The 15565-nt window shown below is 42.2% G+C and overlaps 1 protein-coding gene across 1 annotated transcript; it reads right to left on the bottom strand.

Moving 5' to 3' along the window:
- Positions 1-5811: 5811 nt before the first annotated feature.
- Positions 5812-11811, bottom strand: CBX2 (chromobox 2). Its single transcript, XM_015422474.1, has 5 exons — positions 11740-11811; positions 11602-11645; positions 10448-10513; positions 7948-8017; positions 5812-7209 (listed from the first exon to the last, which is right to left on the bottom strand). The coding sequence occupies exons 1-5, from the start codon at positions 11809-11811 to the stop codon at positions 5812-5814; spliced, it is 1650 nt and encodes a 549-aa protein (XP_015277960.1).
- Positions 11812-15565: the final 3754 nt, after the last annotated feature.

Genomic DNA, 15565 nt, shown 5'->3' with positions numbered 1-15565 from the left:
CACATGAAACTGGGAATTAAACAGTCAGTGTACAAAGATCACCCCAGTTCTATTACCTGTGCAACTGGTAAAATGAACGCAAAAAACCCCAACCCAAACAATTATGCGCCAGCAGAAAATAGTATTAAAAAAATTAATGGATAAACCCATTAACAGTTGTGAGCCATCATGGACAAGACAATGTCCACATGGATGATCTTTATGTTTAGGATGTTCCCTGGAAGATGGAAGGACTCCCATGCCCCCCACCCCCAATGTACTTCTAAACCAATGCATGGGATATTAAAGGCTTTCTGAAACCGGGTACCAGGTTAGCTGACCTGCTTTGCTGTGCTTCGTTCTTATGACCACTGTTCTAATGCTGTACATGAATCTGACAGTGGAGCGCAGTGTTAAGAACCGGAGTGCAGTAGGACAGGCCACAAAGTGAAATGAAAATTTAAAAAAATATTTATTGAATACTAAAACCATGAATAGAAAGTTATACAAAAATTGTCCCGCATACCATCTTCTAGGAGATTTTTTTTTTAAACCTGCAAAATAAATTAAACAGTCTAGAAAGCTTAAGTTTAAACTAGTGTTAATGGCCAAGAAACACTAGAAGATAGACATCATACAACAGAAGCAAGCCAGCCAGCCAGCCAGGGTCAAACAAACAAACCCCAAAGCAGCAGTGAACCCACAGCAAGATCAATGGGCAGACATCGCTTTCAGCCTTATTTAATATTCTGGTTGGAAAGGCTGTCCCACTCTAACAAAGAACCTAAGCTTTCCCAGGGTAATAACATCTCCAACTTTTGTTCTCTTAGTATAAAAGCAAAGAAACAGCTCTAGTTAAAGCAATTAGAAAATGTCATACAGGAACTATTTGGCTTTTAAAAAATTAAACACACAGTGATTGACACATATTACAAGGAGCACTGAACCAATTTACACAAGTTTCCTTCTTGTGAAACCAATTTCTCTTGCTCAGAACTGAGTACACGGAATATTATTAGTCTATCAGAATAAAACACAAGATACAGTAAATCTGGTTTGTGTTTTTTGTGTTTTTTGATACTGTACATATTGATTCTATGGAAGTGGACTGTATTTAGCATTTATTCCAGTCAATGTAAAAGAGCCACTAAATTATTCCAAGACAAAAAAAAAAATACCCATTTGATATACAAATACTGCAGCACTATTTAGTTACAAAACATCCCCCCCAAACCTCTTCAATAATTGAGCAGAGTAGCAACAGAACTTTAGCCAGTTGTTTGCCATACAACTAGAACACTCAGACACATAGCAGCAAACCGAAGAAAAATATAAAGGTAGGCTTTGAATACTAATTTTATTAATTAGTAAATATGGTTAGCATCCGTTTGAACCATTTGCCCAGAACAGATTTTTAAATTTTAACTGTGAATTCAAATACACAGTTAGGCTATAAGATGGTAGCTTCATTTCCCCCCTTCTTTTAATCTTCCATTCAGTTTTATACACCAAACACCAATGTCAATTCAGTTGTCAGAAAGTGGTTCACCTTACTGGTTAGCAAGGTATTTTCAAGATTATAGACTTTGGAATTGAAATAGCTGATTAAGCAGAAAGGCACAGCATTAGAACTTTAGGGGAAAGGGTATCAGACTTCGGTTTCCCAAAGGAACAGGGAAATATCATAGTTGAGAATCCCAAGCAACTTGTGCAAAGGTTTGAAAAAGGTAGGAGCATCCCTGAATAATGGGAAGCTGCTGCACATTAAAATTAAAAGTGGAAAAATAATGTATTTAGAAATCTAACAGCTACACAGAGGCCTGGTCAGTAAGAAAGAATACACCAGAGCAAAACTGAAATATATTAGTGAAACACTGCAAAGCTCATTATAACAAGGTACACACACACACAATAAAGTTAGGGCCCAAGAGATTTTATTCATGACCGTGGGGTTTCTGGGTAAAGGAAAAGCTAGTACCCACTCGTGCATTCTCAGTTGTATGAACAAACCTCTTACCTCTAACCAGCAACAAATCCCTTTAATTCATTAGAAGCCAGTCCAGCAGCACAAGACCTTTCCTTGTGAAAAGATGCTGGCCTCAACAAAGCAGGAGGGTCACATGTCTCTAACAGACAGCTGTCAGCTCTATTAGCCAAACAGGCCAATTTAGCTAAGCACTAGCATATTATGAAGTCTTTCCTCTTACTCTGCTTCAGAACTATGTCTCTTCATAAGGACCTTAATACTCACTCAGTTGGGATAAAAAACACAAAACTGCTGCTAGCAAACACACTGTTCCATCCAAAAGGCACACTGAAGTGTTAAAAGGGATTTAGATTCATAAAGGCCAAATACATAGCAAACATCTGATGGACAACGACAATGAGATAGCAGTCAAAGTTCCTCAGTTTACCACAAAAGACTAGCCAAATTTACCCAAAAAAGCCATTTTACTGCAAATTGAACTCCAAGCCTGAATTGGGCCAGGCGTCGCCAAGAGCTTTTTAGAACTGAAGGATTTTTATTATCCAGTATCCCAAATGGAGAACTGCCTGAACTTAAACAGGTAGAAAGAAGCATCAACATTGTATTTTTAGCAACCAGAGAGAGAAAAGGATTGATCCTTTGCTTAAAAGAAAAAAACTAGACCACATGGCCCCAGAGGACTTGAATCTCAGGCAAAACAGCTGTTCACCCCATATAAACTTTGCAACAGAAATCCATGTCCCCTGAAACAGACATTCTACCCCACAGGGCAAGAGTGTAGCTAGAACTAAAGGGGAGGTTAGACATAGAACAAGGACATCTGACTGGAGAAGAATGAATGGGAGGGAACACAGATCCCTGTAAAGTACACCTGCATTCAAAATTAAATGTTCTGCTCCATTTGAGTCTATAAGTGAGCATAACTGTCACATCTAGAAAGCACATGAGAACAAATGACATGGCCTTCTAACATATTAACAAAAGAGCTGTTTGCTGAGGTCTGGCCGAAGTTCCTTGATGCTACTTTGTTATGCTGCCAAAAGGAGGTATGTCATCAGCAATGTGCTAAGCAGTGATTCTCTGCCCTGGGTGAGGTGTTGTAACCTGTTCTCTTAAGAATGCTGAATTCGTCTTTTCGGCTCTTGCAAATACGGTCCAATGCATCAACTTTGTAGGGAACCAAAGCTATAATCTACTTCCATCACCTTATTCCACAGTCCTGCAGAGCAAAAGGACTATGAGGAACCACCACCAGAATTTTTACCCAAGCTGCTCTTAGATCCTCAGTGCATCATTGGAAACTTGCACCTCAACTGTAAACACAACCACTCAGAAGCAAATCTAATTAGTTTTAGTGAAGTTTACTTCTAAGTAAGCAAACTCAAGATCACAGGCTGAGGTGAATATCTACTTAGGTAGCAGTAACAGAGTAACACCTTCTCTTTGTGTGGCAGCCTCCCCTTCATTTATACTATCACTACATGAACTCCAAAGAAAACGTGGACAAAGAAAGCAAGAAACCAACAGGCTCAGCCACTGGTTTTCTAACAGAATCCAAAGAGAATGGTCCCAGAGTTAGCAAGCTACACTTTCTGGGTAGCACAACATGCACTAAACTTGTTCAGGACAGACGGACCCAGCACACAACACCTCTTGGCAATCAAATATTTGTTTGTAGAAGTCACTCCAGGACAACACACTCTTTATTGCAAAATCCATACAACTATACTTAAACTTGGCCATGTATTTCCAGTTTATTAAGGTCTGGAGGCACAATATTCTGGCATTCCCTGTTCCCAAGCATGCTGCAGCTTCTAGTACAGTGCCATCTACCAATGTAAATAAACAAGCATCAGCAAGATGGAACAATAAAACAGAGCTCAGGGAATCTTATTAAACAGCATTATTGCAGAACTCCGGACTCCTGATGTCAGTACCTGTAACACTCCCAGTCTTCCACTACTCTTTTGTTTGATAATCTACTTTAGGGGAAGTTACTGGTATAAGAGAGGTACCCACCAATTGATGTTTCTAGGTGACTATGTGGCAGCACAGAGCTGCCCTGTGAGGAAACTATGGGTTGGGAATCCATGCAAAGAGCATACTGAAGCCCTGCTTAAGTTAGCAAGAGAGGATCCATCTGGAGTGCTATAGAACACTGTCAAGATTGACAGAGCTAGACTTGCTGCTCAGTGCTAGTCCAAACCTGGAACATAATGGTTGGCCCCAATGAGACATGTGAAATGGGAAAAACAATATAAACCCAAACGGAGTCACAACCTGTCTTCAAGAAAGCCTAGGCCCAACACAGACTTTGGTGCCGGATTGCCCTCCAACCTAGCTTTTTTCTAGCTTTATGCACTGCCACTAAGGTAAGGTTGATGTATGCCTTGGTCTTATATTGTGAGTTTACTGTGACAATACCTATATACAGTTGAACACTTCAGTAAAGAAAAAAGTTTCTTATCAGAGTATCAGTGTGGAATGTTTTGTGGTTAAGCTGGAAGTAAGGGCGCATGTGACAGAGTCAGTATGATAGAGACTGTTCTCTAAAAGTCCAACTTACTTTGGTCAGCATACATCAACAGCATTCTATCTCACTTGCCCCTTCTAAGTTGAATTCTCATCAGACCCACCTCTGCTCCCAAGATTCTGTTACTATCTTTTATTACAGATGAGGCAGCTACAGCAGTTCCACACTGCACGGAGAGGGCATGTTTGTATAGCCTCCTCTGCATTAAAACCTCAAGGCTGCTTCACATACAAAATTTCAACAGGGATACTATTTCTGTGTAAGATATATCATGTAGCCTATATATAAACCTTCACCGTGCATGGAAAACCCCTGTACGCATCATCGTTTTAAGTGATGGTGTTAACCATAAGCAGAAGTACTTTCCATTAGATGTCTCTTAGGTACATGTCTATGTTTATGTGTATACAACACAGGTGAGAATGGAGAGAAAGGCAGGGAGTGAATGCTGGCACCTGGCAGGTGAAAGTTTGCTATGTCATGGGTGGACTTTGTTCTGGGAGCATTCCAAGACTTTCCCCCCCAAACAATTTCTTGAATGCTCCAGTACAAGGGTTAACAGATAGCACTGATGCTACCAGGACAAATGATCGATCAGAGACATGGGAAACAGTAAATAGACAGTTTCACCTTATAGCCAATAGCACCTACAGTTTCTAGGTCCGGCCCCGCAAAGATCTGAGGGCAATGTTCTCTTCCCTTTATCTTCCAAAGCAAAGCAGACCTAAGTGTAAACAATATTCCCATTTCACAGAGTCCTTTTGTAGTCACCTAAACATTAAGATTCTTATTCAAGTTTAGACTGGGTTTCACTGTCCCAAGCTCAAAAGGTTCAGATATTGATTATTTGATGGAGGGATAAGTTTCTGTGGATAAAACAATGTAATAGCAGAAAAGTTTGTCTTTAGAATCCTTCCCCACAAACTTACCAGGGAGCCGGATACTCAGTTTTCTGCCATTTCAAACCATAAAGCTAAGAAATCCAAGTACAATAATACTTGAGCTAGTAAGCCTCCTCTATATTGGCTGTTTCCAACTAAAGCCGATCCTTGTGAGAAAGAACCCTCAGCCCTGCCTCTTTTTTTTTGGCAGCTGTCTAGTCTTCAAGGAGTTTCCACAGATTAGACTACCAGAAGCCACAAGCTCTCGCAGTCAACAAATGTACACTTTCTCAACATAGGCTCACCACTTACTAGAACACAGCTTATTAAGGGTGAGCACAGCCAGGTTAGGTCTCCCCTTTTGGCATCCAAAACAACAGTCAGACAGAGTAATTGAAAAGGTGGGGAAAAAAATTTGACCCCTACACATCTCAGTAATGTCGAAGATTAAAAAAGCCAACACTGGTTGGGGACTCCTTGACTGTCACTGTGATCAGGTTAGCTGTCACATCTGTGACAAAGACATGTTCAATGAGACTGCGAGTGGGCTTCCAATCCTGGCTAGTCTGGATGGAGACAGACATATTCTGGCCTGCTCCAGGGAAAGAAGCAGAATCTCTGTCTGAATCGGAGCTAGTTTCCTCTTCTCCAGTGCTCATTTCTGACAGGGTTGATGTTTTGTGATTTTCTGCTGCGGTACATCCCTCCTGTGCACTTGTGGCAGTGCTTTTTGTTGTCAGATCTTTCTCACTGGTAGCTGTTCTTTGTGCTGGCTTCTCACTTTTGTGAGCATCTGTATCTGAATTTGCAGTGTTTGGTCCAATGGCTGGCCCGCTGCTCTTGGGCAAAGCTGTGCTCACAGCTACAGTGCTGCCAGCACTATTGGCCACTGACCCACAAGCAGGCCGTGGAAGGATACTCCCGCCAGTGGAATTTGGTCCGTTTTTCACACTCTGTAGATTTAAAGCTTGGAGGTTGAGCTCCTGATTGGAAGCTAGATGGCTGCTGGGCGAACTGACAGGAACCTTGTTACCATTGTGCAAATTCTGAGCACCAGCACCAAACCCTGTTTTCTGTTCCCCCAATGCACTGCCACTAGGTCTCTTGGTCACTTTGGACCCTTGTACAGTCAACTCCAGATCCCCAGCACTTTTCTGGTTTTTCAGTTTTAAATCCAGTCCTATGCCACTCTTGCAGGACACAGCTGACTTGAGTGTCAGCCTTCCTACAGCTGAAGCATCTGTCGAGCTCTGGTTCTGTGACATTCTGCTCATATAATGTACAATGGAGCTCTGCCAACTGATGCCACAGTTTGGGCTTCCAGGTGAGTTACCTTTCACAATATTAGAAAGGTTGTCAGCAGAAGATGCTCCAGAGCAAAACCCACCGAATGCACCCTGGGCTTCCTTCATGTGGGATTTAAGCATGGCAATGCCAGAACTCTGAGCACTGTGTTGTGGTTGTATCTTGCCCATCAGCTTGGGACCTCCTGCTCCCCCCATCTCTTTCCGATTAGTTTTCAGCACTTTTGTTAGGTTGATGGTCCTCTTCACCACCTTCTGCTCTGGAGGTATTGGTTTCCGTCCACGCTTCTTCCTCATAGCATCCTTGTTGTCAGGTTTGGCAACCAGAATCTGAGCTTTCTTTTGTGGCACAGGGTGACACTCTCTACTCCGTTGGCCTCGCTTTGTATCAATGTCACTTTCATCCTCTTCCTCTGAAGAGGAAGATGAAGAGGTGGTTGATGAAGAGGAACTGCTGGATTTGCTCTTTGGTGGCACCTCAGGTTCCTTTGAAAACAAAGTTAAAGAACAAAGAGTGAGGCAACTCTAACAGGATCTGATCCTTCAGTAGCAGTGAAGGATTTTGGAGAACGGTTACAGTGCAGTCCTAAGCAGAGTTACCCAAGTCTAATGAAATGAATTTCTGTAAACCTTCTTGGGTTTCTACAAGAAAGGTGGACTATGAAGTAAGTAAATCAATAAATAGCTTAGAAGGGTATAACTTTAGGATTATACTGTTAGTGATGTAACCCACAGTAAATTAAAACAGCTTAGTTAATAGAACTGCTTTATAGTACACCATTAGCTTTCTGCTATTAAAGAGTTAGTTTTATGTAAGGCTATATTATACTAATTTTGGAACAAGAAGAGTATATTCCATCTGGACCTCCTATTCTTCAAATCTCGGAAACCGTTTCCGCATTCTTTAATAACAAAGTTTCCAGTGGCAATCACACTCATTATTACTTACTCGGTTGCCTGTGAAGACAAAAAATCACTCCAAGTAACCAAGCAAGTTTGTCATGCTGTGAGAAACCTTGCTGCAGCACACAACTCAAATATTACCAAGTATGCCTAAAGTAATCACGTGCTAGGTAACACATACAGATGGAGAGCAGGATCAAGCACACTACTCTATTCCTGCCTCTAATCTACCTGTTTGCCTCAATGGGAGGTCTGAGCCTATGGTTCAGGAAGGTTATGTACAATATACTAACACTTCTCCTTACTCCCCAAGCATTGTACCTCTACCTCCATCTGCCTCACAGCAGTCCCCTTACTCACAATATTTTTCCTGGGCCTGCCTCTTGGTCTCTTGCCTTTCTTCCGATTTTGGACCTCTTTCTCATGTTCTCTGAAAAGACAAGACAACAACACAACAGTTGATCATCAACGGATGCCGTATTTCCACTCTAAACAAAAGCTTTTTGTTAAAAAAACATTAACACAAAAATAACTGCAACCATACAAGAAACAAACAATCATACAAGTGGCATCACCTTATATAAACATATACATAGACGATCATCTATGACCTTCTACAACTCTCTCATCTACAATATCTGAACTTACACAGATATAATAGAAACTAGATATACATATAACTACTCAATGTTTGCTAATCAGAATTTTTATAGAGATATATATATGCTTATTCTATACTTCTATTATAATTCTTCTTTCCATCTTTCACTAAATGCTTTATATCCAATAGTCCATTTTTACATATATACTGCCTGACCCTATTTATTTGTCTAGTTCTATTTTAGCAATTTAATGACTTAGTCTTGATTTCCAGCTATATAATTGAAAAAAGCTTTCAGTTTTTCCTGAAATTCTAAAATAGGTCTATTATGTACACAAGATGTTAATTTTGCCATTGTCGCATAATTATTTAACTTATTTTTCCATTCCTTCAATTCTGGACATTTTTCTGCCTTCCATTTTGCAGCAAATGTTACCCTTGCCACTGTCAAAATAATTCAATGTATGTTTTTGTAATATTGCTTGGTATGATATTTAGTAACATACTTTTAGGGTCCATCACAAACTTGAATTTTAATAACTTTTGCATTTCTTCATGTATTTTTAAGTCAATATTTTCTTGCTTTCTTATATGTTCACCATATATGATAGAATGTTGTATCTGTACTCTGGCATTTCCAACACTTCCTAGTGTATCCTGTTAGTTTTTGCAATATTTTAAGGCTTAATATACCATTTAGTCCATAGTTTTCCCCATTGACTCACACATATATTCTCTCCAAAGTTTTGCATCCCTTTTATCATACAATTTTTTACTTGCCTCTGTTACCATGCTGAATTGCAATAACATTTTATACATTTTCCTAATGGATGTTTTAAATATCCAATGATTACACATTAAAAGGCAGTTTTCTCTTAATCAACCTCCCTCTTTTGCTATTTGTTCATTATATTTAGATACTATTTGATGATATAATAGCCATGAAATATCTAAACAAAGCTTCTGATTAGTCTTCTACCTTTGTTTTTACTGCTCTCTTTGTTACTGTTCCCAACATCTGTAAATTCTCATACCTATGCTCATCACTGTCAACATCCAGAAAATGCACTGGGCATGGAAAACTAGACAACTTAAGCTCAGGATTCTGTCTTCAGACACCAGTCAATTGTCAGTTTCAAGAACACAGTTTTGAGAAAGAATAATTCCTTGCAATTAATTCTCTTCATACCAAGCACGACTTGTAAGTCTCTATTATGTCATTACCTTTCTTCTAAGAATTAAGACACTAAAAAGCATACTTTCACAAGAATGATTAAATTTCGTAATAATTTTAGTTACTTTACTTTCTGTATTTTGTATTATAACAACTAGAGCTGCATATAGTATTCTTAAATGCAATCATCTAAACATTTCATAGGAATGCAAATGTTATAGGGAAGCTGTCTAGCCAAAGAGCCAGCTGATGGGATTACTTGAAAAGCAGGATCAGGCCCTCAAAGAGAAAACAGGCAGCAAGCTAAATCTTTAATTGTGGTAACTACACACAGATGGGAAGGAGGTGGGCCACTTATAGATGCTATAGAGGCAGCTCTCACTACCCTCTCCCTTTCAAAGTGGGAAAGCAGTTTGATGGCTATGAGAAACCAGGCACAAGACTAGAGCCACCATAGGTGGCAGACAACCTCACAAGCATGGAAAGCTGTCTAAACCAGCACAGGCCATTTCTAGACCCCACTACAAGAAGGTACTATGCAGGGATGCATCTCCTTATGTCATGAACACCAAGCTTTTACTGGGGGAGGGTGAGGCAGGAGTTGACTATGCATTAGGTAAAGGTTTCCCTTGCTCAAAAGCCAGTCAAATCCGAATCTAGGGATGCGGTACTCATCTCCATTTCCAAGGTCATGTGGCCGGCATGACTAGACGCCAAGGGGCACGGAACACTGACTATGATTAGCAATCTTTTAAGGGATTTTTACATATAGCCTCTTTCTCACTTACTCGTGAGAATACTACTGATGCAAGAAAGAAATTGTGACAAAGATACTTTAATTATAGCCAAAATATACAGTACTAAATAGGGAAAACTAAGAATCAGTGTGTAAACAACCATCATGCACATTCATGCCTACTGCATCCCCTTAAAACCCATCATGATTAAGAACTAAGGAAAGGTTTCAGTTTAGGGGGAAAACAAGGAACACATAATATGCCATTCCATGTTCTGTCTCCATACTCCCAGGTGGCCAACCTAAAGGAACTTTCTATCAACAATTATTGCTTACTTAGTTTACTCACTTCTTCTGAAAGGCCAGCAGAAGTCTGGGATCAAGAATGTTCTCTTCAGGTTCCCAGCTGTTGTGCCTGCAAAAAAGTAACAGAGTAATTTCATAAAGTAGTTGATAAGTTAAATTGTGTTAAGAACTACATAGCTACTATTGTACATGCCTCACTTTGAGGCTTTGCATGCCTTTTTCTCCAAACATGTTCTAATGGCTAGCAGTGGTTTCATTTCCTAGACAGATCTTGAGCACTGCTGCCCCATCTTGTACAGAGCAGTTATACTAGAAGACTACTAGATTCATTCTTAGAGTGGATTAAAAACAATCCGGAAGATGGAATTTTAGAACTCTAGACCTTTAAAGAGGGGATTTAATGGCTCGTGACATGGCAGGTTAAATTTGCTTAATGGACAGGGGAAGCAATCAGGCTCTCAAGTAAAGACACAAAGCTTTGGCTAGATTATTGATACCTCACAAATGTGCGCTTGGGGGCCTAAGGTGAGAACTCAAGGAAAAAAAGCACAGACAATTGGTTTGCAAGAGCAGCTGGCAGGAGTAAACAGAGAAGGTTCCCTCCTAGGCTTCCAACTCCCCCCCCCCCCGCATCAATTGATATCTCAGGTTTCAGAAGGGACTCCACAGACAACAAGGGCAGCAACATTTGCACTTCTGCGCTAGGGCTTTCGTGCACACTCTTCGCTGCTGCTCCCACTATAAAGGGGCATAAAAGCAGCCAAGACATGGGCTGGTCAGCAGGAGAAACACAGAAACACAACACATGGGAAGGAGAGGCAAACTGCAGACCGAAGAGGGAGTTTGGGGGGAGGTGAGGAAGATAACAAGAAATTACTGCTAAACAAAAGAAAGTCCTGTGGAAGAAAACGTTGCTCTCCCTCCCTAACGAAAACCGTTCATACAAGCACGAAAGTAAGTTGCAACATCCCCGGAGTGAGAGACCCTTCCGACTAAGCCTAAACAGCCCGGAGGTCGCCTTTCCCAGTCGCCCTCTCCGTCTTGCCTTCCCAAACTCTACGCTCGCCTGGGCCCAGCATCCCCAAGTCTCCAAGCCCCAAAGCCACGCCCATGGACAGCCCCCCCCCCGCGCCTTGCTCCTTCAGCCCAACGGCTGGCGGCCGCTCAGCTGCTGCTGGGTTCATTGTCCGGACTCACTTGGAAGACCAGCCTCGCCACTTCACCAAATACTCCACCTTGCCCTGCGGGGAAACAGAAAGAAATAGGCGCGTTAGCGAGAGGCGAGGAGGCTGCCCAGCCGAGGGCAGGCTAGTCCCGCCTGCCTTGCCTGCCCACCTTGCGGAGTCGCTTGCTGAGGATGCACTCGGCGGCGAAGACCTGCTCTCCCACGCTGCTCAGCTCCTCCATGGCGCCGGCTGGGCTCCCTCCGCCTTTTCCTCCTCCGCCGCCGCCTCTGACTTGCCTGTAGCGGAGCCAGCGTTGTGCCTGCACCAGGCGGGAGGCTCCGGGAGCGCGCGCTGCTCCTTGCCCGCTACCGTGACTCCTCAGCCAGGAGCAAGCGCGCGCCTCGCCAACCCTTTGCTTTGCGGCTGGCGCACACAATGCAACGCGCGCGCAGCCGACTCCGCCTTCCCACGCCCAGCTCAGGGGCTCCCCAAATTCCTAGTGAGCCAATGAGAAATGAGAAGGCGGAGATTGCTAGTGGGTGGGTGGGGGAGAGAACCGAGCAGGGAGCAGCTGCTATTGTGTCTGCTGGTAGACCCTATTTGCTGTGAGAGAGTTGGGTTAGAGTGGGTATTGATTCCTGGGGTTTAATCCTTAGGCAAACAAGAACATATTCGTTCTTCGCGGCTCCTAAACCTTCTCCAGCCGAAACTCATTCCCGAATAAATACCACTATTGTTGATATTACGCGAAGTTGGGCAGAAGTTGAAATTCGTTTGTGGTCTGGAATTTTTAAGGCGAAGTCTTCCTTTCAAACATGGGATGAGCTTCATAGACCACTTAAACGAAAAGTATTTCGCTTTAATTCGGTGTGTGAACCTTGGAAACATCTTGGACCAGTCTGTAAGTTCAGCGGGGCATCACCGAATTCTATTATTGCTGCGATAAATCTTTTTGCATAGGACAGAGACATCCGGGGATGTTAAAGAGCACCGACCTGTTGAGGAGGGGGTTCGAATATTAGTATCTTAAGCAGTTCACAAGTTAGCAACAGTTTTTAAAATGTATGTATTAAATATTGAAAAAAGGAGTTGGGAGGGGGATGAATATAGTGGTGAGGGGTGAGCTGTGAGCCAGAAAATACTGACAGGTATCTTACTTTGAGCTCAGGTGTTGCTTTAGGAGAAACCATTATCCACCTTAGCATTCCTCCAATATGTGATAATAAGAGACTGCTGAGATAATGGGAGCCATACTAAACAGATCTACTCAAAAGTGAGTCTCATTTTATTCAATGGGCCTTGCTTCCAGGAAAGTGCTCTTAGGATTGTAGCCATAATGTGTTAAAAGCTCTTTAAATGCTCTAAAACCATATGAATATCCAGTTATCTCTTACTTTTAGCCATAACTTAACCTAATTTCAGACAGCCAGTGTTGTGTAGTGGTCAGAGCGCTGGACTAGGATCTGTTTCAGTTCTCCACTCTCCCATGGAAGCTAGCTGGGAGACCTGGAGCCAATAACACATACACTCTGCCTGACCAGCCTCTCAGGCTTCTTGTGAGCCTAAAATGGATGAGGGGGGAGGAATGTTGTAAGCTCAAGGGGAAGGAATGTTAACTTTCAGGAGGGAAACTGAGAAAGGACGTTTTCCTAAGGCTTCTATGTTTAGCCTTTCTTGTTTGGTTGTCTTGAGCGGCATTTGAGACTTTTCAGTTGCGAGAGGGGCAAAGGAAGGACATGGGCTGTTCTCCTGTTGTAGGCCACCATTCTGTTGGACTTGTTCTGATTCCAGCAAGATAGTTTTTAGGCTTATAATAAATGAGCATGTTAATAAAAGATAACAGGTTAACACTGTCATACTGCTGAGGAAGGAGAAAATAAAACTTGCAGGCTCATGAGATTCTCAGCTCACTCTTCCCACCTCCTAATACTGACTTTGTAATTGCTGGCTCTGATCTGGGAATATGTGGAGAAGAGCATCTGGCACACGGTCATTGTTTGAGCCTTCTGTTAACATTCATCAATAGGGTTAGTGTTGGAACATAAGGAGGCAAGTGTTATAGACGATTCAGCATTCCATGCTGACCACTGGCACCAGGTGCTAATGAGTGTGATCAAACCTATATTCTCTGTGTGTTTGTGTGCATGCATGCATGCTTTGGTTCAGAGTCTAATGTGGGGTTGGGGGATGGGAAAAGGACAAGATATATTGGCTTTGTCAGACCAGATTCTTCGTGGTAGATATCGCAGGCATTTTTTCTATTACTTCTGAAACTGTTTAAACCTTTCTTTTCTGACGTAATCCCAGAATTGTGACCCAACTACCTGAAGACCTGTACATTCTTAACTATTGTTTTGTTTGTTTTATTTACTTCATTTATATCCTGTTTTTCTCCTCAATGGAAACCCAAAAGTCTTACATCATTCTCCTTTCCTCCATTTTATCCTCACAACAAAGCTGTGTAGTAAGTGAGGCTGGGTGTGTGTGACTTGCCTATGGTTACCCAGCAAGTTTACATTAAAAAGTGGGGGGTTGTAACTTGGCTCTTCCAGATCCTAGTCATACACCATAACTGCCACATTACACAACAGAAGGCAAAATAATTCTAATTTCTTGGTCCCATTGTTTAGATTTAGATTATCAATCACCATTATCAATTCATTAGTAGCAGGAAACCAGCCAGGGAGGCAGTAGGACCCTTGGATGACAAAGGGGTAAAAGGATTACTAAAGGATGTTAGGGAAAAGGCTGAATGCTTTTTTTTGCCTCTGGCTTCACTGTCAAAAATGGGAGGTGCTTGCCCACTCGAGAACTGCTGATTTCGGGAAGGGTATTGAAAGACCTGAGTTGGATTGAGGAGATGAGAGAGGAGGTCCTACAACTGATGGACGTATTAAAAATGGACAAATCACCCAGCCCAGATGACATACATTGAGGAGTTCTGAAAGAACTCAAATGGGAACTTGGGGATCTCCTGACAAAAATATGCAATCTATCACTAAAATCTGCCTCCATTCCTGAGGACTGGAAGATAGCTAATATAAGTCCCATCTTAAAAACAGGTTCCAGAGGAGAGCTGGGAAATTACAGACCAGTCAGTCTAACGTCGATACCGGGTAAGTTGGTGGAATCTGTTATCAAAGATAGAATTAGTAGGCACATTGATGAACAAAAATCAGCATGGATTCTGTAAGGGAAGATCTTGTATCACTAACCTGTTAGAGTTCTCTGAGGGGGTTGAACAAGCAGGGGGACAAGGGTGACCCAATAGACTTCCATAAAGCTTTTTTTGGTATTTTTTAATATGTGCATGTGTGTGCACTTGGAACTTATGGCAACCTCTGGTGACTGACCCCTACTGGGGGCCTGGAGGATATTCAGAGTGGTGGCTAAATAAAGCCTAACCCCACTTCCAGCCTCTGGGATTTCAAGGAGGTCTCCCATCCAAGTACTTGCCAGAGTTGACCCTGCTTAGCTTCTAAGATCTGGCTTGCTTGGGCTATCCAGGTCAGGGCTACTTCCAGAAAGCTTTTGACAAAGTTCCTCACTCATGGAATAAGAGGACAAGTCCTCTTGTGGATTAAAAACTGGTTAATTAACAGGGAACAAAGAGTGAGTATAAATGGGCAGTTTCCACAGTGAAAGATGGTAAGCAGTAGGGTACTGCAGGGCTCCCCACTAGTTCCACTGCTTTTTAACTTGTTCATTAATGATTGGGAGTAAGCAGTGAAGTAGCTAAGTCTGCAGATGACACTAAGTGGTGAAAACCAGGGAGGACTGTGAGGTGCTCCAGAGGGATCTGTCGAGGCTGGACAAGTCGGCATCAACGTGGCAAATGAGGTTCAGCATGGGAAAGTGCAACATAATGCACATTGGAGCCAAAAATCCCAACTATAAATACACAAGTGGAGACCCGCAAGAAACTTGCGGAATGGTTATCCTGTTCCTCACACCTTTGCTTCCTCCTGTCTCCCTCTACCTCTCTCACACTCTTT

The sequence above is a fragment of the Gekko japonicus genome, unplaced genomic scaffold (assembly GCF_001447785.1).
Source record: "Gekko japonicus isolate JY-2015 unplaced genomic scaffold, Gekko_japonicus_V1.1 scaffold1222, whole genome shotgun sequence".
Classification (NCBI taxonomy): Eukaryota; Metazoa; Chordata; class Lepidosauria; order Squamata; family Gekkonidae; genus Gekko; species Gekko japonicus.
The sequence above is the reverse complement of the archived record's forward strand: the minus strand, read 5'-3'. Positions and strand labels throughout refer to the sequence as shown.